Source organism: Dendropsophus ebraccatus, chromosome 7 (genome assembly GCF_027789765.1).
Source record: "Dendropsophus ebraccatus isolate aDenEbr1 chromosome 7, aDenEbr1.pat, whole genome shotgun sequence".
Lineage (NCBI taxonomy): Eukaryota > Metazoa > Chordata > Amphibia > Anura > Hylidae > Dendropsophus > Dendropsophus ebraccatus.
In genome coordinates, this window is record NC_091460.1 from 110,069,472 (window position 1) to 110,088,551 (window position 19,080).

At 45.2% G+C, this 19,080-nt stretch overlaps 1 protein-coding gene across 2 annotated transcripts; it reads left to right on the forward strand.

Annotated features, from left to right (window-relative positions):
- The first annotated feature begins 9,433 nt into the window (after nucleotides 1–9,433).
- LOC138796958 (speedy protein 1-A-like) lies at nucleotides 9,434–11,830 on the forward strand. 2 transcript variants are annotated; one of them, XM_069976717.1, is made up of 6 exons: nucleotides 9,890–9,940; nucleotides 10,282–10,387; nucleotides 10,564–10,717; nucleotides 10,874–10,956; nucleotides 11,055–11,226; nucleotides 11,315–11,830. In XM_069976717.1, exons 3-6 carry the CDS (start codon nucleotides 10,634–10,636, stop codon nucleotides 11,534–11,536), a joined length of 561 nt encoding a protein of 186 aa, XP_069832818.1. In that variant the 5' UTR covers nucleotides 9,890–9,940; nucleotides 10,282–10,387; nucleotides 10,564–10,633; the 3' UTR covers nucleotides 11,537–11,830. The 2 variants fall into 2 exon arrangements, with proteins under 2 accessions (XP_069832817.1, XP_069832818.1); XM_069976716.1 differs by lacking the exons at nucleotides 9,890–9,940; nucleotides 10,282–10,387 and adding an exon at nucleotides 9,434–9,697.
- Nucleotides 11,831–19,080: the final 7,250 nt, after the last annotated feature.

Here is a 19,080-nt window from a genome sequence, read left to right on the forward strand (position 1 = left end):
AGATGACACTGCCCTCCTCCTGCTGCTGGGGCACCACAGCTCTCAGCAATCCCGGAGACTCATATCTCCACACATAGCGCATAGCCAGCGGCACCGCCCCCCACACCAGTCTCCAAGCGGTGCTTGCTTCTGTCAGCCCCGTTCTGGCCGCTCCTGTGCTCTGTGCCGCAACCAGAAGCCGCTCGCCCCGCGTGCGCCGCCGCCGCTCTCCTGCACCAGTACCCCGCCCCGGGATATACTTATGATTCACTCCCTATGATCGCTCCTGCACCCCCTAATCCCGCTGTCAGCCCTGTCTTAGCTGCTCCTGTGCTGTGCCGCACAATGCCACTGCCGCTCACCCGCACCAGTTCCCGGGGCATACATATACTGCACTCGTCAGCCGCCTCCTGGCCCCTCCTGTGCCGCTGACTCGTACCAGTTCCCCACCCCTGGGGCATAAATATACTTTACCAGCGATCGAAACTGAGACCCCCCCCCCAACCCCGCTGCCTTTTCCCGGCCGACCCCCGTGATCCTGCTATCAATCAACATCTGTGACCTGATATATTGTGATGTGGATGGATAGCAGCTTGCTGGGACCTGTAGTTGTACACAATATATCAGGTCACAGAGCTTCTGTAGAACTTCAGGTCCCAGCAAGCTGCTATCAGTCCAAATCCCAATATATCAGGTCACACAGTTTCTGATTTGGATGGATGGTAGCTTGCTGGGACCTATAGTTCTACAGAAGCTCTGTGACCTGATATATTGTGTAAAACTGCAGGTCCCAGCAAGCTGCTATCGGTTCAAATCAGAAACTGTGTGACATGATATATAGTGATGTGGTTACAGGTCCCAGCAAGCAGTGAGAAGCACTGCATGCTGGGAAATGTAGTTTCCTGGCTGGCACCATATTGGATATAGTCGGCTTTTAGGAAAAAACTTTTTCTCTGGAACAGCAGCAGCTAGAAAGACGGGAGACAGCTCAAAATACTCAGGGGGACTTGGCGAGTAAGACCAGCTAGGTTTGGGGGCATTTAATTTTTTTTGCTCTTGGGGGGAATACCCCTTTAATGCCTGCAGCCACTAGAGACTACTTTCAGACGTGTGTGTAGGATGAATGATGTCAACCTTTGCACATGTGTCCTTAAGGAAAAGTGGCCATGAAGACAGCATAAAGGGAGGGAGCAGGACCCCCCCAAAATCCTCTAATTTTTAATCTATCACTTTTACAGCTGTAATTTTTGTAGCCGCAAAATAAACTGTGGTGCACTTTTATCAGCGTCTTAGAGTCAAAAAATTGGCAGTTTACGATCAGTATTGGCAGTCTGTAAAGTGTTATTGTAATTAAAATTTAAGGGACTGTCCAGTCAGATCTCTCTAAGCTGTCTATGCAGAGTGGGCATCTCCTGTGAGCACAGAATGTCAGTGGAAGTTTTGAGGAAGAGAACAGTGGCAGACACTAGTTAGCCTGAAAACCCCCAGTTTCAGTGGAGCAAGACAGGTAAGTATGCACATTTGTATGTTCCCCACAGCCCTAGCAGCATGTTTAATTATTACTAATGACTGGACAACCATTTTAACTTGACATGTTGCACAGTTGCTTCTGGCTTGGAAGTGAAACATGCTACCGAGTCTTCACCCAGGCACAACTGATGATCGTTGAGGACCTTAACCAATATTAATGTTTGAAATGTCATGACATGACATGTGATACATAACCAATGGATTGGGTCCAACACCATCGCAATGACAGTAAATTACAATGGTAGAAAAAGTGGAGGATGCATCCACAAACAAGAATCAAAGTTTTGACTGGTTCTAGTATTTATTGTTTAATGTCAGCTTGATAAAGACCACACTGGCCAAAATGTTGCTTTCTTTTTGTACTTGGATATAAATTAAAACCTTGAAACCTAAACTTTTATTGTAGATGCTGTTGGACTTTTGAATGACATGTGAGACTTGTCAAAAGTTATTTTATATGACAGTAATGCTTTAATAAAAATTGGAATCTTTTTGTGCAAAAATAACTTTAAGGGTATAAACCCACACACCGTATATGCAGCGTATTTACTGCTGCGATACGCAGCAAACTCGCAGCAAACTCGCAGCAGATTAGATCTAAATAACTGAACACAGCATCAAATCTGTACCAACAAATCTGCTGCGTAATTGTTGCATATCTGCTGCTTATACGGTGTGTGGGTTTATACCCTAAAGGGAATCTGTCACCTCCAATACACTCGCTAAACTTAAAGCGTAACTGTCATTTCAGGGCCATTTTTCTGAAAACATTAAATATCAACAGTTCAAGCGATTTTAAGAAACTCTGTAATAGGTTTTATGTACTAAAAGAGTTTCCTTCTGGACTGAAAAAGCAATCTCCCAGCCTCCCCCCTCACATCAAATGAAGCAGGATTTCTGTCTCCATTATGTGGCTATGGAGAGGGGAGGGGCTGTTAGGAGTGACTGAGCACGGAGCAGCCCTGCACAGCACAACACCCTGCAATATTCTCTCAGTAAGTTCATAGATAAGCACTGACCTTTCTGACACCTGAATTTAGCGTTTTAGGTGCCCAGAGAGTCTAGAAACAGCTGACCTTCATGTCACCTCTTCCTGCTCCCTCATCTCCCTCAGCCCCTCCCCCCTTCATAGGCTTACAATGGAGAGAGCAGAGCCCGTCTTCACTGGCTTCTCTGTAATGAAGACGTGTTTGCCTGATAATGCACAGACAAGAAGTCGGGGGGGGAGGCTGGGAGATTGCTTCTTGAGTACAGAAGGAGGCTTATTTGGCTGATGAAACCTATTACAGAGTTTCTTAAAATCGCTTATACTACTGATTTCTGCAATAAAAAAAACCATGACAGTTATACTTTAAGTTATCAGTAGATTATACATCAGTAGAGTGTACAATGCTGATTCTAGATCTGCAATTTTTATCTTTTTATGTTCTTGCATTCCTTTGCTATAAGGCCACAAATAAAGGAGTCTAATGGTCCTTTTACACGGGACGATTGATCATTTGTTTTTGCACGATAACGGTCAAATTCGAACGATAATCGTACGTGTAAACGCAGCGAACAATCAAACGACGAGCAAAAAAACGGTCATTTTGATCTTTCAACATGTTCTCAAATCATCGTTGATCGTTCGCAAAAAATTCGCAGATCGTTCCGTGTAAACATTATTTCAGCGATTTCACCTATGTGTGAGATAGGCTTAAACGATCGCAAAACGATCGCATAGCGAATTTTCCGTACGATGTATCGTTCTGTCTAAACGCTGATCGTTATAAAAAAAACATTGTTCATTCAAAATCGTTAATCGTGCGATCGGGCGAATTATCGCACCGTGTAAAAGTACCATAAAGCTCCTATTACACGGGGCGACTAGAGGAGTAAACAATCGCTGTCAGCGTTTGTTTGCTCCTCGCTGCCGTCGCTATTACACGCGGCAGCAGCAAGCAGGTGAGTACAGGGGAGGTTACAGGGGGGCTCCCCTGGTGATCGCTAGATCGCCCAGGCAGCCCATAGGGAATAGCGGCGGTCTGCTGCCGCTGCTCCTATTCCACAGGGCGCTAGCAGCAGATTGTTGCTGTATGAGTCATTTGTCTTTCAACATATTGAAAGACAAACGACTGCAATGATCAGCCGACATCGTTCCTGTCCGCTGATCGTTGCCTTCTATAACAAGGAACAACTATCGGCCATAACGGACAATATCGGCCGAACACAGCCGACAATTGTTCCGTGTAATAGGGCCTTAAGTAGTCCTCTCCTTTATCCTTTAAGCCTGGATGCTTGCTTTGAGGTAAAATTACATAACAGCAAGTTACATATACTGTATTATGTGTATGAAGGATTGATACCTAGAATAGGCAGTGATATTACCAGTCCTCCCTGGCAGTCTACCTACGTATTTCAAAAGTATAGATTAGGATGCTCACTTTGACTTGAATTGGTGCTCTTTTCCTACTGGCAGAGAGCTGCATTGGTGACATTCTTTTCAAACATCACAGCCATGTTTCTATTCCATTGAATGGAAATATTACAGTTCATTCACTATTGAAAATACTCTGCAGACTGTGTTATATGCTGTCTGTGCTTAGAAAGCCCACAGGAGAGACCTTGGTATTAAAATAAAATCTATATGACAGAAATTCATCATAAGAGCTGGCACCAGGGAGTCTAATCTATTTACTCAGATAGGAATCTTTAAGCTGAGCAGCTAATGCATCATTTCATGATAATAACTCTAATGAAAGAGGCCGCAATCCATTGCAGCAAATAGTATTACAGGAGAATTGTTTCAGAGGAAACTCTGACCTGAGGATAAATGTATTATCCCACAGAAGACAAAGTAGATAGATTTAAGGTCACGCCTGAAAAACAGACACAGACATTGAATAGATTTACAGAGGCAATTCTCATACCAATCTTGGAAGACATAAAAAGATCCTGTCATTTATTAGAATTGCTATCATTTTTTCCCCCTGTTTTAAGGCTTATTTACACTTCTACATGAAAATACAGATCGAATATCATTTCGGATGCGGCATTATTTTTTTCATTTGAAAAAATAGGAAAGGAGGGTGATGATTTACTTGATTTTAATTATGGGGAATTTTAAATATTTTTTTAAAGATTTTTTAACTTTTTTTACAATTTTTTTTACTCATTCTAGGGGACGTTTATGAATAATCATTCAATTATACATACAGATCAATGTACTGTAGTATTGTAGTTTCTCACTATAGGTTTTTCTTATTTTCATACATCTAGGTAAAAGTGTTTCTATACAGTATCACAGATAGGACAGTAAGCTGCTGTACCTTACTCCAACAACTAGGTGTCACACTCTTCCACAGCACAGCTGCAGTCAAAACCAGGTTAAAGGGGTAGTACGGTGCTAAACAATAATTCACAACATAACACACATTACAAAGTTATACAACTTTGTAATGTATGTTATGTATGTGAATGGCCTCCTTCCCTGTGTTTCCCCCCACCCACACCAGACCCGGAAGTGTGGTGCATTATACTCACAGCATCTCGTGTCGACCCCCGTCCACCATTTTAGAACAATGACGTGATCTTCGGGAGGTCGGCCGAACCACTCCATCCGTCCCTCATGCCGGCCGCCCTCTGCCGCGTCATAACTGTGCTCAGCCGGGATTTGCTGAGCACAGTTATGCTCAGCCAATAGTGGCTGAGCTGCTGATGAGGCGGCAGAGGGGGGCCGGCATGAGCGACGGATGGAGCAGTTCGGCCGACTTCCCCAAGACTACGTCATTGTCCCAAGATGGCGGACGGGGGTCGACACGAGATGCGGTGAGTATAATGCACCACACTTCCGGGTCTGGTGTGGGTGGGGGGAAACACGGGGAAGAGGGCCATTCACATACATAACATACATTACAAAGTTGTATAAGTTTGTAATGTGTGTTATTTTGTGAATAATTGTTTAGCGCCGCACTACCCCTTTAAGCTACACACACACTTTCCCTCTATAGTTTACACTTCCCTTTAGTTTAATTAGTTAGCGCCTGGCTTTAGGCCAGGCAGGATGTGTATAGCTTGTTCTCCTGCACTAGTGACTCAACCTCCATGGGGAGCAAACCCCGTTGCCTACACCGTGGATTTAATTAACTCAGGACAGCCAACCACCTAAAGAAAGTACCGCAGTAGAGCACAATGCAAGTTAGCCAATTTTTACGGACGTAGGGTCCTATTACACGGGCCGATGGAGGCCCGATAATAACTGTAGCTCATTTACTGGGCCTATTACACGGCCCGATAATCGTTTACCAAGGGCTGCATGGACATCAGTCCTTGCTTAAACTCTATACATTACCTATACATGCTGCAGGGCTCCTCTTGCGCTCTGCTTCTCAGTGGGTCCCGGGTGCTGCAGCTCCAGAGCAGCCTGTAGGTAAGTAATGGGTATGTACTGATATGATTTGAGAAAAGACAGCAAAGGGGCAGTCTGCAATATGAGGGTGCCTTCACAAGTAGTGAATCACAGCGGATTTCACACTGCGAGTTCACAGCCAAATCCGCTGCAGTTCCAGGCACTGTCATTTTGAATAGGATTACACACTCGCAGCGTAATTTTTATCCCGCTGCGAGTATGTTAACGCTGGTGTTACTGAAGATCATCATGGATGATCTTCATTTCAGGTGAATTCGGATGCGAGCGCATGAGTGTGCACCCGCATCCCAATTCACCGCTGCATACAATGGAGCTCCATTGTATGAACTGACATGTTCTGTGTGGCTGCTGTTCAATGAATAGCGGCTGCAGAAAACTAACATGTCACTTTTTCGTGCGGCCAGAGGAAAGACGCGTATACTATGTGTATACGCTCCAGCCGGGATTCTATTCATTCCAATACAACGTATGCGTTTTATAAATCACGGCCGTGATTTATGCAAAACATACGTTGTGTGTACATAGCCTTATTTTGCAAAATACAGTAGATGCTAAATCAAGAATTGTGAGCTCTTTCAATATGTGCTAGTAAATTCCTTGTTATATATCATAGAGCTAAGATGCTGACAGACAATTTTCTTTTCTCTCTTTCTAAACTCCCAGTTAATATAAATCAGTCCAATCCCCCAGCATTCATATAATGGGTGTAAATTTCCTTCTACACTGGGGAGCAGAGGAGTCTTTTGCAATAAGAATACAATACAGTGAAGTAACAGGTCACAACATGTGCATAGTATGTGCCCAGAATATAAATCTCCTATGGGGAAATAGTAATAGCCGGCCATTGTACAACTCTGCAGTGCAGTGTGGGGAATATTAATTCACAGCTTAACACTTACTGAGATCCATATTTAATGCAGAACACAATGAATGGGTTCATATTCTGCGCCATGAACAATATAAGCTATCATTTCCATAGTATAACAATAGCCATATTTTCTAACCACCATCCTACTAGACAAACTAGACATAATTACATTCTAACTTTTTGGCCCCACTCGTCTCCACACGCAGACAAATATGCCACAGACCATTACATAGATCATTCGCAGTATGTGGGACGTTTATTTTGCCTTTTTTTTTTTTAAGTATGATATTACAGTATAGAAGAAGTTGCGTCTATTTACTCTAAACCACAGTGACACCTAGTGGCACAAATAAACATTACTTGTCAAATATGTTTCATCTCTGGAACACAAAACCACAGTATTACTGGGGTGCATGCAGTGATCGGCTGTCTAGTAGCGCCTCTCTACAGCACAATTGTTCAGTGTAGAGTATTAGTAAGGCTGGGTTCACACACAGTATTTTTGCTCAGCATTTTGGTCCTCATATTGCAACAAAAACAAGGAGTGGATTGAAAACACAGTAAGGCTATGTTCACACACTGTTAAAATTTAGTGGATGGCCACCATTTAGAGGGGTATTCCCCCTTAAATAGTTTTTGCTTTAATAAATTGCCCACCCATAGCTTTCCATCTTTCCAGTATACATTTATTATGGATTCTGCACAGTTTTGCTGTTTTCTAGGTGCACTCACTCCCTCTGATTGTATAAAATCATCAAAACTCAGTCCAACCTATCTCCACTCCCTGCTCTTGGCTCCACCCTCCGTGTCGGAATCACATGTCCTCCGTTTCTTCAATGGGCAGTTAGCGATTATAACCCTTCCCACTAAAGAGAGGGATAACAGCTGTTACTTTGCTGGCACCCTTTCTCCCACACCCCCCTTCCCAGAGGCATACAGCTGGCTGTCTCGCTCCTTGCCCTGCGCCCCCTCCCCCTGCAAACCCCGCTGTCAGCCCCGTCCAGGTACGCTCCTGTGATCCAGTCCCCCACCCCCGGGCCATACATATACACTGCCACCAATAACTGCATACTGCATATATACTGCATAGATCAATGAGATCAGGGATCTATTGTTCTAACTTGCTGCAGCCAGGAACAATAGATCGCCGAGCCGGGATCGGTGCCATTACAGCACAGACCCCCAGCCAGACAAAATGGAATCCCCCCCACTAGACCACCAGGTATACGTTAAAGCAGATCGGACCGTGCCCACTAACTGCCGTGGTCCCGGGCTGCATATAGCAGCCGGGATCGTGGTGGTTCAGAGAGGTATCACCACACGGCCCTGCTTTGAACTCCTCTAGCGAGGCCAGGGTGCCAGTGTCGTTAAGGGGTTAAGAGGTATACAGTATCATCACAGATAGAAAATTGGCTCAGATTTATCAGTCTGCTTGCATCTAGATTTTTGTCACATGTGGTGTCTTTGAGATACATATATTTATGTATTTATTTCCTTTGTTGGGGGGCAGAAAATCAGTTCGAGACAATATGAGAAAGGCTACTGGTGTAAGATATGTGTGTATATATATCTGTGCAGCAGAGAGGACAATATGTGTGGCACATGGTGCAGTGATCGAGATATAAAGGTTACAGGTTTTTATGTAAAGTACTAACATTTTATTCTTCACAATAAAATTAACCCTTTATTTGTATCAAAAACCCATTTTCTTCTCTGTATAGAGAAGATATATGACATATAACCCGTCACTAGACTGGAGACCTTTTTGGTGTTAGCGGATCAGTATATATGTCCCCAGATATCTTACCAGAGAGGGCGACATTCAACTAACATGTGTGAATAAGGACTTAGAAATAAAACAAACTGGACTTCATCCAAGAAAACAACATGGCGGCCTTTACACATAACATTAGATATAAGGATGATGAATGCTACAATACAACATGGCGGCCTTTACACATAACATTAGATATAAGGATGAGGAATGCTACAATACAACATGGCGGCCTTAACACATAACATTAGATATAAAGATGAGGAATGCTACAATACAACATGGCGGCCTTTACACATAACATTAGATATAAAGATGAGGAATGCTACAATACAACATGGCAGCCTATACACATAACATTGGATATAAGGATGATGAATGCTACAATACAACATGGCGGCCTTTAAACATAACATTGGATATAAGGATGATGAATGCTACAATACAACATGGCGGCCTTTACACATAACATTGGATATAAGGATGATGAATGCTACAATACAACATGGCAGCCTTTACACATAACATTGGATATAAGGATGATGAATGCTACAATACAACATGGCGGCCTTTACACATAACATTGGATATAAGGATGATGAATGCTACAATGAATCTGTGTATTAACTAGCAATCTGAAAAATAACACATATACATATATGATAATATTATAAGGGTGTCTGGCCCTTTAAGTTAGTTGTTGTTATTTGAATTTGTATGGCAACAGCCAACAACCAATAGGATTTGAATATTAACATAAACATATCACATGATTATTTAAATGAGTTGTTGTTGTTGTTTAAATTGTTGTTGTTATGGGAGTCCCTATAGCAACAGCCAACAGCCAATAGGATTGCAGGATTAGCGCTTAGAAATGCGTAAACAAACAGCAATCGGTGCCAGTCTGCGATTGCTCTTTTAGAGATAGGACTGGCTCTTTTTTTCGGATCGAAGCGATTTTTTGGCGATTTTTGCTGATTTTTCGTCTGAGACCCGGATCAACCCAGCGAGGAGGAGGAAGAGGAGTTACCAACGAGCGCGAGTGAGGATCGACCCAGCGCAGAGGAGGACGAGGAGGATTCACCATGACCAGCAGGAAGAGGAAGAGAGAGCTGATCAGCCAGTATGAGGAGGAGGCGTAAGTACAACCAATAGGGACACAGCACTACAATGTATCCCATGTCTCCCATACACTGACACATGGGGGTGGTTACCAGGGCAACCGTATAGGGGACAGTACATGTATAGGAAATCCCCATCCATATATCTTATATAGGGGGGGCATACATATAATGGCTTTCTGACACAGCAGTAATGGGGGGATGGAGGGTTACCTGTACATAGACTAGATAGTCAGCAGCGCCATGTCTTCTTTACACCTGTAAATGTCCAGTGATAAAAAAAGAAATGTATTATCCAGCACAGATCCTCCCGTGACCGTCTAGTCTTCTTTCCAGGCTGGGAGCCATGGTAACTTGCCTCTGTAGTCACCGGTCATTTCTACTGGTCTCCCTGCTCAGTCATGTGACCACTGATGGTTGGGACTGGAGCCACATGTGCTGGTGCAGCGGGTTATCTGGAGCATCTGTGCTGGACTGATGGGGAATATGGGAGATATATATATATATATATATATATATATATATATTTATTTATTTTCAGATGTCATTGGTAAAGCTCCTGCCATATACAGTACTTAAACTTATTTTGTTTGATACATAGAACAGCAGAGCAGACTGTACTATTCCATGTAGAGGCCCCCAGTATAAACACCTACTGCACAGTATACTGTTATATTACAATGGAAGCCTAGAAGTGACAGATCCCAGTGAGTGGCGGTGGTTGGGGACATCCATGATATAAACATCTGATGAATAAACAATGTCATACAGTCCATTTTTATAAAAAAAAGTTTAGGAGAACAGTATTTAATATGTATTTTCTGTATTGGAGATTGTTACCATTGGACTATTAGTAATGTAATATCTTACACTTCCACCACAGTGAAGCATCTACCACCCAGGAAGAGGCCCAGAAGAAGAGGAAGAAGGAGCCGACCCCCCAGCAGGAAGAGATGGACGCATTCATCAGCCTCCTGGACGACATCCATATCAACACCTTCCTTGCCAGGGATTGCTGTATGAGGATCTCGGATAAGGTATTATAACACTGTATATAGAAATAGCAATGTTATTATATTACAGGATACTGGATACATATATAAAGGTTCTGAGCAGCACTTGGGTCTCTCTTTCATTTTTTTTGAAGGAAGTAAATCTATAGTAACCTCTCACTGTCTTCCTCCTCCCTCTAGTACCTCCTGGCCATGGTCCTCGTGTACCTTCGGAGAGGACACCTATGTACCGAGGAATATAGAAGGAACTTTTTTCCAGCTCTGTAAGTATCTTTTATTATCACCAGGTCTTTGTTTTCTTACAGCTTATCGGCTCTACACTGTTCTGACTTCTTTCATCTTCTTTTGTAATATTTTACAGGTTCCTAGCAAACCAGCTCGAGGAAGATGAAGAAGATTTTCGGCGAGAGATCTGCGCCTGGGCCGGAGGAACCACCTGGACTGCGAAGAAAGAAGAACTTCTCCATAGACGCAACCAGTTGCTCCTCCGTATTGGATTTCGTGCTTGGGTGGACCGGACCACCTGTGATCTGGTGAGTAAAGAGAAAATAAATCTCTCCAGTCTTCATGTAGAGTCTGTGGTAATAATATTATTGTAATGCATATTCTCTTTCATTCTAGGTCATGGCAGAAGAACCCTTGCATTGGGCCTGGAGAAGGGAGAGGAAGATCCACCACAGCTGGGCCATTCGCTATTACCTGAGGGATCCTAAAGAATTTACCACCTATGGCCCATCGAGGATCCCTCCGTCTTGCTCCCTGTGTAAGGCCCTCCAGCTCCATCCGTGCAAGGGGGAAATCTGCCAGACAGACACAGAGGAGGATTCCGGTGAGGAAGAATGAAGAACATCAAGGAGAAGAGGATCCCAAAGCCAAGATCAGCAATGAGGTATCCTTTTTTATTTTATTCACAAACACCAACCTACACTGTCACACACACACACACACACACACACACACTCACACACACACACACACAGAAATGTTATAGTGTTACCTCCCTTAGTATGCCAGAGGAAGGGTAGTACAGTGGCCATGGCTTCCCTGCAGGTTTTCCCCCCTGGGGTTTTTTCCTGTCCTGAGTGTCGCTGTACTGGGAGGTAACAACCACATACAAATACACTTACAATAAACTTCATATTATTTCACATTAATTGCCGTGTCTGAGTGGTTTCTTGTTACATTTGTTACATTTATTTATTTTTTAATAAAATCTATATTTTATTATTGTGGTGGTATCAATGTGTGGTCCTCTTTTTAAACCGCGCCGGAGGTAGTCTGTTCATGTAAATATCTTAAAGCTATGTACCTCATGGTACATTCCCTTTAACAGATAACGTTACTCTGCCTAAGGGTACGTTCACACGTACCGGATCCGCTGCGGGTCCCTGCCCAGTATACTCTATGGGCAGACAAACTCGCAGCAGGATGTACATCCCGCTGCGAGTTTGTCAGCATCCCTCCTGGTTAACCGTCCGCCGCCGGAGTGTATACTTTACCTGCTCCCCGCTCCGGCTTGCTTCGGGGCTCGCTGTATCTTCAAGTCCCGCTCAGCCAATCAGTACGCTGTGGTGGGGCAGCGCACTGATTGGTCGAGCGGGACGTGGCAGAAACCCCCGAAGCAAGCCGGAGCGGGGACAAGGTGATGTATACGCTCCGGCAACTGGGGGTTAACCAGGCGGGATGCTGACAAACTCACAGCGGGATGTACATCCTGCTGCGAGTTTGTCTGCACATACTGTGGAGTTTACTGGGCAGGGATCCGTAGCGGATCTCGTTGCGGATCCGGTACGTGTGAATGTACCCTTAGGGTATAAACCCACACACCGTATAAGCAGCGTATTTACTGCTGCAATACGCAGCAAACACGCAGCAAATACGCAGCAAATACGCAGCAGATTAGATCTAAATAACTGAACACAGCATCAAATCTGTACCAACAAATCTGCTGCGTATTTGCTGCGTATTTGTTGCGTATCTGCTGTGTATACGGTGTGTGGGTTTGTACCCTTAAAGTGTCAGTGTCGAGACATGTCAAAAGTTTTGAAAGGTCCAGGTTTGAGTGTTCACACCTGTACCAATTAGGACAACAAGCAAAGAGAAGAGCACAGCTGCAGTGCATCATTTTCCAGCTGGAAAAAAAAGAGTTCAGACTGAGGAATTCTCGCGGAAAATGTCCGCGGAATTCCGTCAGCTGTCCGCCCGCACATCTGGGTGCCTTTCCGCCGGCCCCATAGATACCATAGATATATGCTGAAAGAAGTGTCATGTCACTTCTTTCAGCGGATCGCAGAATACGCCGACCCATAGAATGGTGTCTATGGAGCCATCAGAAAAGCGCGTGCCCGTGCGGGCAGACAGCTGACGGAATTCCGCTGACATTTTCTGCGAGAATTCCTCAGTCTGAACCCACCCTTATAAGCTGGGTTCACACTACGTATATTTCAGTCAGTATTGTGGTCCTCATATTGCAACCAAAACCAGGAGTGGATTAAAAACACAGAAAGGATCTGTTCACACAATGGTGAAATTGAGTGGATGGCCGCCATTTAATGGCAAATATTTGCTGTTATTTTAGAACAACGGCTGTTATATTGAAATAATCGCAGTTATTTACCATTATATGGGGGCCATCCACTCAATTTCAACATTGTGTGAACAGATCCTTTCTGTGTTTTTAATCCACTCCTGGTTTTGGTTGCAATATGAGGACCACAATACTGACTGAAATATACGTAGTGTGAACCCTGATGGTGCATTTACACAGACAGATTTATCTGACAGATTTTTTTAAGCCAAAGCCAGGAATGGATTGCAAAAGAGGAGGAATCTCAGTCTTTCCTTTATGACCTGTTCTCTGTTTAGAGTCTGTTCCTGGCTTTGGCTTCAAAAATCTGTCAGATAAATTTGTCTGTGTAAACGCACCCTTAGAAAAAAAAGGAGCAGGCCCTACCAATAGCGGTACCGATGTCATTTTTCCGGCGCCTGTCGTCCCTTCTCACCAAATTTATCTGGGCGCATAAACAGCCCCGACTGGCGAAGGTTGTCCTTTACCGCCCCAAATCTAGAGGAGGCCTTGGTCTCCCTAACCTCCATCAGTACTACGTGGCGGCCCACCTGACCAGAGTTTTGGACTGGCACCATCACGCCACCACAAAGCAGTGGGTGGGCCTGGAAGAAGCGTTGGCGTCGGTACCCCTGATGGCCGCACCCTGGCTACCGGACTCGGCCCGCCATATGAGCTCCCACCCCACCATTGCCCCGACGCTGCGGATCTGTCACAAACACCTCTCTGCTGGTTTCCTGGCCCCGCATCCTTCCCCCTTGTTCCCGATCCTGGGCAATCCGTCCTTTTCCCCTGGCATTGAGGACCCTGGCTTCCGCGCGTGGTTCCGGGCTGGGCACTTTCGAGCGCGCTCATTTCTCAGAGGTGGGACCTGGCCCGCATTGTCAGACCTCAACTTGTTGACAGACCCCGCTCCCCTGGGGTTCTGGAGGTCCCTCCAGCTCTACCACTTCCTCCGCACCCTTCCCATGCCATCATGTTTCGCCCATTCGCCTACTCAATTTGAATCGCTCTGCTTAGGCCCCGGCCCTCTACGACACTCTCTCTCCACAATCTATGCCATGTTGGGCTCCCCTCCGGAGCAGCCACCTCCACCTTTTCTGGTGGCCTGGGAGGAAGATCTAGATACCTCCTTCTCGGCGGCCCAAACGGACAGAGTGTTCACATGCACGCACTCCTCCTCGATCTCCACCCGCATCCAAGAGGCAGGCTACAAGCTCTTATCGAGGTGGTATCGGGTTCCTACCCGTCTTCACCAGATCTTCCCAGAGGTGTCCCCGCTGTGCTGGAGGAATTGCGGGGAAGAAGGCTCCCTGCTCCATACGTTCTGGAGCTGCCCCAAGTTGGTGCCCTTCTGGCGGGAGGTGTGGCGCATCGCTTCCACCTTCACTGACTTCCCACTCTCCTTCTCCCCTGCTCTTTTCCTTCTGCACGTGTCCGACATCCCTCTTAGGAGCTATCGGTCCTCGGTTCTCCGGCATCTGGTCAATGCGGCCCGAGCCTGTATCCCTGCCCTGTGGCGACAGCCAGACCCCCCGAGCCTTGCTATGTGGTTCCGGAAAGTGGAAGAGATCAAACGCATGGAGGACCTTACTGCTCAACTCCAGGACCGTAACTCCCGGTTCTACCGGACCTGGTTCTACTGGGAACAATACGTTGACTCCCCTGACTATAAGGCTCTGTTGGCTCAGTGAGGAGGTACCGGCCCCCTACTCCCCTCCCGCTTACCCCTCCCTCCCTGCCTAGCCCCCCCCTCCCCTTCATTTTCCCCCCCATTCTCTCTCTCCCCCCATTTCTCCCTGCCTCTCCTCTGCTACCCTCTGGTACCATCCTGGTTGAGCGCTGGCCCGTCCCCTTCCTCATGGTATATGTGTGCAGGTCTGGTCCACTATATAGGGATTGGGACCCGCCTACGCGGGCTTACTGTTTTCTCTTTTTGCTGTTTGTGTGTGGCTGCTCCCGCAGTCCAGTGTAAGTGACACGGCCCCAACGCCCTGCGTGACGCCAAGGGCCCTGGTTCACTGGTTTGTTTGTTAACATGGCCTATGTTGGGCTCGATATTACTCTGTTATTGCTCTGTTTTGTTGTGTCTATAAAATGAGAAAATTGAAATAAAATTTAGAATTCAAAAAAAAAAAAAAAAGAAAAAAAAGGAGCCCGATTCTTTTCTTTTTTTCGAACTCAGAGCTGGGAGAGGACACTGCTTAGTGTGGTCTTCTCCTGGCTTGTTCTCCTGATCAGTACTGAACACTCAGACATGGACCAATCCAAATTTTTGACATGTCTCTATGTCAAAAGTTTTTTGTAATGACAGTGACACTTTAAGGATTGACATGTACTAAACCTTGACTTTGTTATAACACTTCTATTAAAGGGGTTATCCAGAATTACAAAAAGTCATAGTTACTTCCTTGCAAAAACAGCACCACCCCTGTCCTCAGGTTGTGTGTGGCATTACAACTCAGCTCTATTAGCTTCAATTGAAATGAGCTAGAAAACCACATCCAAACTGAGGACAGGAGAGGTGCTGTTTCTGGAAGAAAAAGGCCATGTTTTCTTAAGCCTGGATAATCCATTTAAGAAAGTATTTTTTTATTTTGACGTAAGGTGAACAACACTCTAAAAACCTCAAAACCTAAGAAAAAAATTGTAAAAAAAAAAAAAGTAACAGGGGCAGAGGCATAGCTATGTCATGGTTGGCGATGGATTATAAAATCATCCTAAAAGCCATATAATATAAAATAAAGGTAATAATGGTGCTTTGATGTATTAGGGTACCCTTTATACAAATGTGTATATACAGTGTGACAGAGTTACTATATAGAAATATAAACTAATAAGACACATGAAAAAACACAACCCCAGTGAATATGGTGATTAGGTTACAATGCAGTGTTCTATACCTCATCTGGAATCAACACTAGAACAAAAGTCGTGCCCCCACCATAGCTTTTTGGCATGGGTCTCTATGGCTGAGCAGCTGTATGCAAGCCTTACATCACCATGCACAATGACAAGCATCAGATGGAGTCATGTAAAGCCGCCACCACTGGACTCTGCAGCGATGGAATTGTGTTCTGTGGAGTGACATATCACATCTCTCTCTGGAAATCTGATGGGTTGGAGTCTGGGTTTGGCAAGTGCCAAAGAAAAGCTTCCTGCCTGACTCCATTGTGTTAAAGTGACTGTACCACCAGGCCGAGGCTGAAGCACTGGAGGCGGGCCGACCCACCCTTAGTGGAGAGAAACCCCAACCCCTCAATGACTTGACTCCATTAGAATCAATGGAACCCTATCATAGAGGGACTGGGGTTTCCTCCCACTAAGGGTGGGCCGGCCCGCCTCCAGTGCTTCAGCCTCCGCCTGGTGGTACAGTCACTTTATAGCAAAGCAACCAATCACAGCTCAACATTCATATCTTAACAAACTCTTATAAAATAAAGCTTAGATTTGATTGGTTACTGTGGGAAAGTGAGTCTGCATATGGCAATCACTGTTCAGCTTTTATTTTACCAGAGTAATTTCAGAAATTAAAGGGGTAGTGCGGCGGTAAAGAATTATTCACAGAATAACACACATTACAAAGTTATACAACTGCACAATGAGCACAAGTAGGATGGAGCAGTGGATAGTAGAACTCCTGCATGTATGTGCATATCCCTGGATTAAAGGGGCACTCAAATCTCGGAGAAAAAAGCATGCATCGCAAGGTTAATACCTACTTCTATTTTTTTTCGCTCACATACAATACAATACAAGAGCATTGTGTGCTCTGTGCTGGTAGTAATGCATCTCAGCAGTATGGTGGCTTAGTGGTCAGCACTATTGCTGCACTGGGCTTCTGGGATTAAAACTCACCAATATGGGGGCTGGCATTTTTGTCTCTTCGAAATTCACATGTACAGGATCTGCAGCAGATTTGATGGTGCAGATTTGATGCTGTGTTCAGTTATTTACATCAAATCAGCTGCGGATCCGCAGCATAAAATCCGCTGTGATACGGTGTGTGAAGCTACCCTAAAGTAAAGAAACAATATGTATGTAGACGGGACCAGATTGTGGTTGCTGGAGATCCCACCATTTTATATTAGGTGGTATCTGCAACCACTACAGTGTCTGTGTACATATATCATCAAATAACTATTTTACTGGAGTGCGGAATATTTTACCCATTGTAGGACTAGAAACACCAGCAGACATGTGCGATGCCCTGGCCCCTGGGGGCCACTTCCGCAGTGCTGGTGTTATGAGCGGGCAATGACCGGGGCAGCTGCAGGGTGTATACTTGTCACGGTATAGGCCTGAGGGCAGCACAGCTGCAGGGCCGGTCTGTGGAATCTGCGGGTGATGATGGGCATGCGATTCCTCGCTGCACCTGGTCGGGGCACCAGTTAGTGGACACCAATGCCAGGGTTCAGTAACAGCGGTTTTATTATAGATAAGGTAACTAGTAGCAACAGTTCTGTCCGGATGCAACCGGGTATATAGCAGGCTTTGACAAATAAGGCAGGAGTGGTGCTGCATAGGCTGTGAGAATACGTGCCGGATGATGGGAGTAGGAGTATGAGAGAAATAGCGTTGCTGGGTGGATTAGCTTGAGAATAATACTTGCTGTGAATCCTTGCAGCGATGAGGAGAGATATCGGAATGACACCCAGATGAGAGAGAAGAATCCGGTCACTTGAGCAGGCAGATACAGCCGAAGACTTGAATACAGCAGCAGACTTAGTCACTCTTCTGTGGGAGAGGATAGAACCACACAACCTCCTTGCTTGGAAGCAGGGGGAAGACTCACTTGTCAGCAGGAAGTGGGAGGTCACATGGTTGCTCCTGGCCAGAACTAGTCGGCCATTGGAGGAACCATGGTTACAGGTCACGTGATCAACAGCCTTGCATACCACTGTACACTGTAATAATACACAGGAATACATGACAATACACATGAAAATGCACAATACCAGAGAATACTAAGGGAAAACCAGCAGCAGTTGCAGTGCAAACACTTACCAGAACAGGCATTGACACAGAAATAGAAATGGCCATAATAGGAGCAGTAGTCTGCATGTTCTGGGACACTGCATACCTCCCTAGCAAATTTGAGCCGACCTCGGCGAATCTAGAAGGCAGCAAACATGAATAGACTGGACAATCAAACAACAGGAATGAATGATGAGAGTGAGTGTGATGAGGTGTGTGTTTCCCACGCCCAAGGCACAGGTGAGAAGAGAGAGAGAATGAGAAACCCTAGTGGCAGGACTTCACCTAGGGGTGCCTAACGTACTCTGGCGACCAGGTAGCTAGTGCGTGAACCATCTGACATGTAAGCCAGGACAACTTAACTGCTGGCGGGTGACCCTCAATATTCCAGCCAGTTAGACAGTAGGTTTTCTGTTAAATGTGTTACCCTACTGGAAAAGAACTGTGAAGACCTGTGTACTACCTTGGCGTGTCTGAGTAGTGTCTTGGATACCTGGAAGAGAAAAGAACAAAATAATAAAAGCAAACATACATGGGGAGCTCCCTTTCATACCACTCAATCACACACACAAGCACTCCACAGGCCAAACACACGAAAAGGTATCCAAGGTGCGGTATGTATGGACCAGTGTGAAGGTTAGGTAAGACTATGTGTGATAACTACTGTGTTGGGACAAGACAGAGGTGAACAAATACTGGAAACAAAAAGGAAGGGAAACACAACAGACAACAAATACTGCGAGGTCTTGAGGAGAACTGGCTCACATGAATCTGAATGAAAATCTGAGAGAAATCTGAATGAAAATCTGAGAAAAATCTGCATACGAACTGGCTCAACTAAATC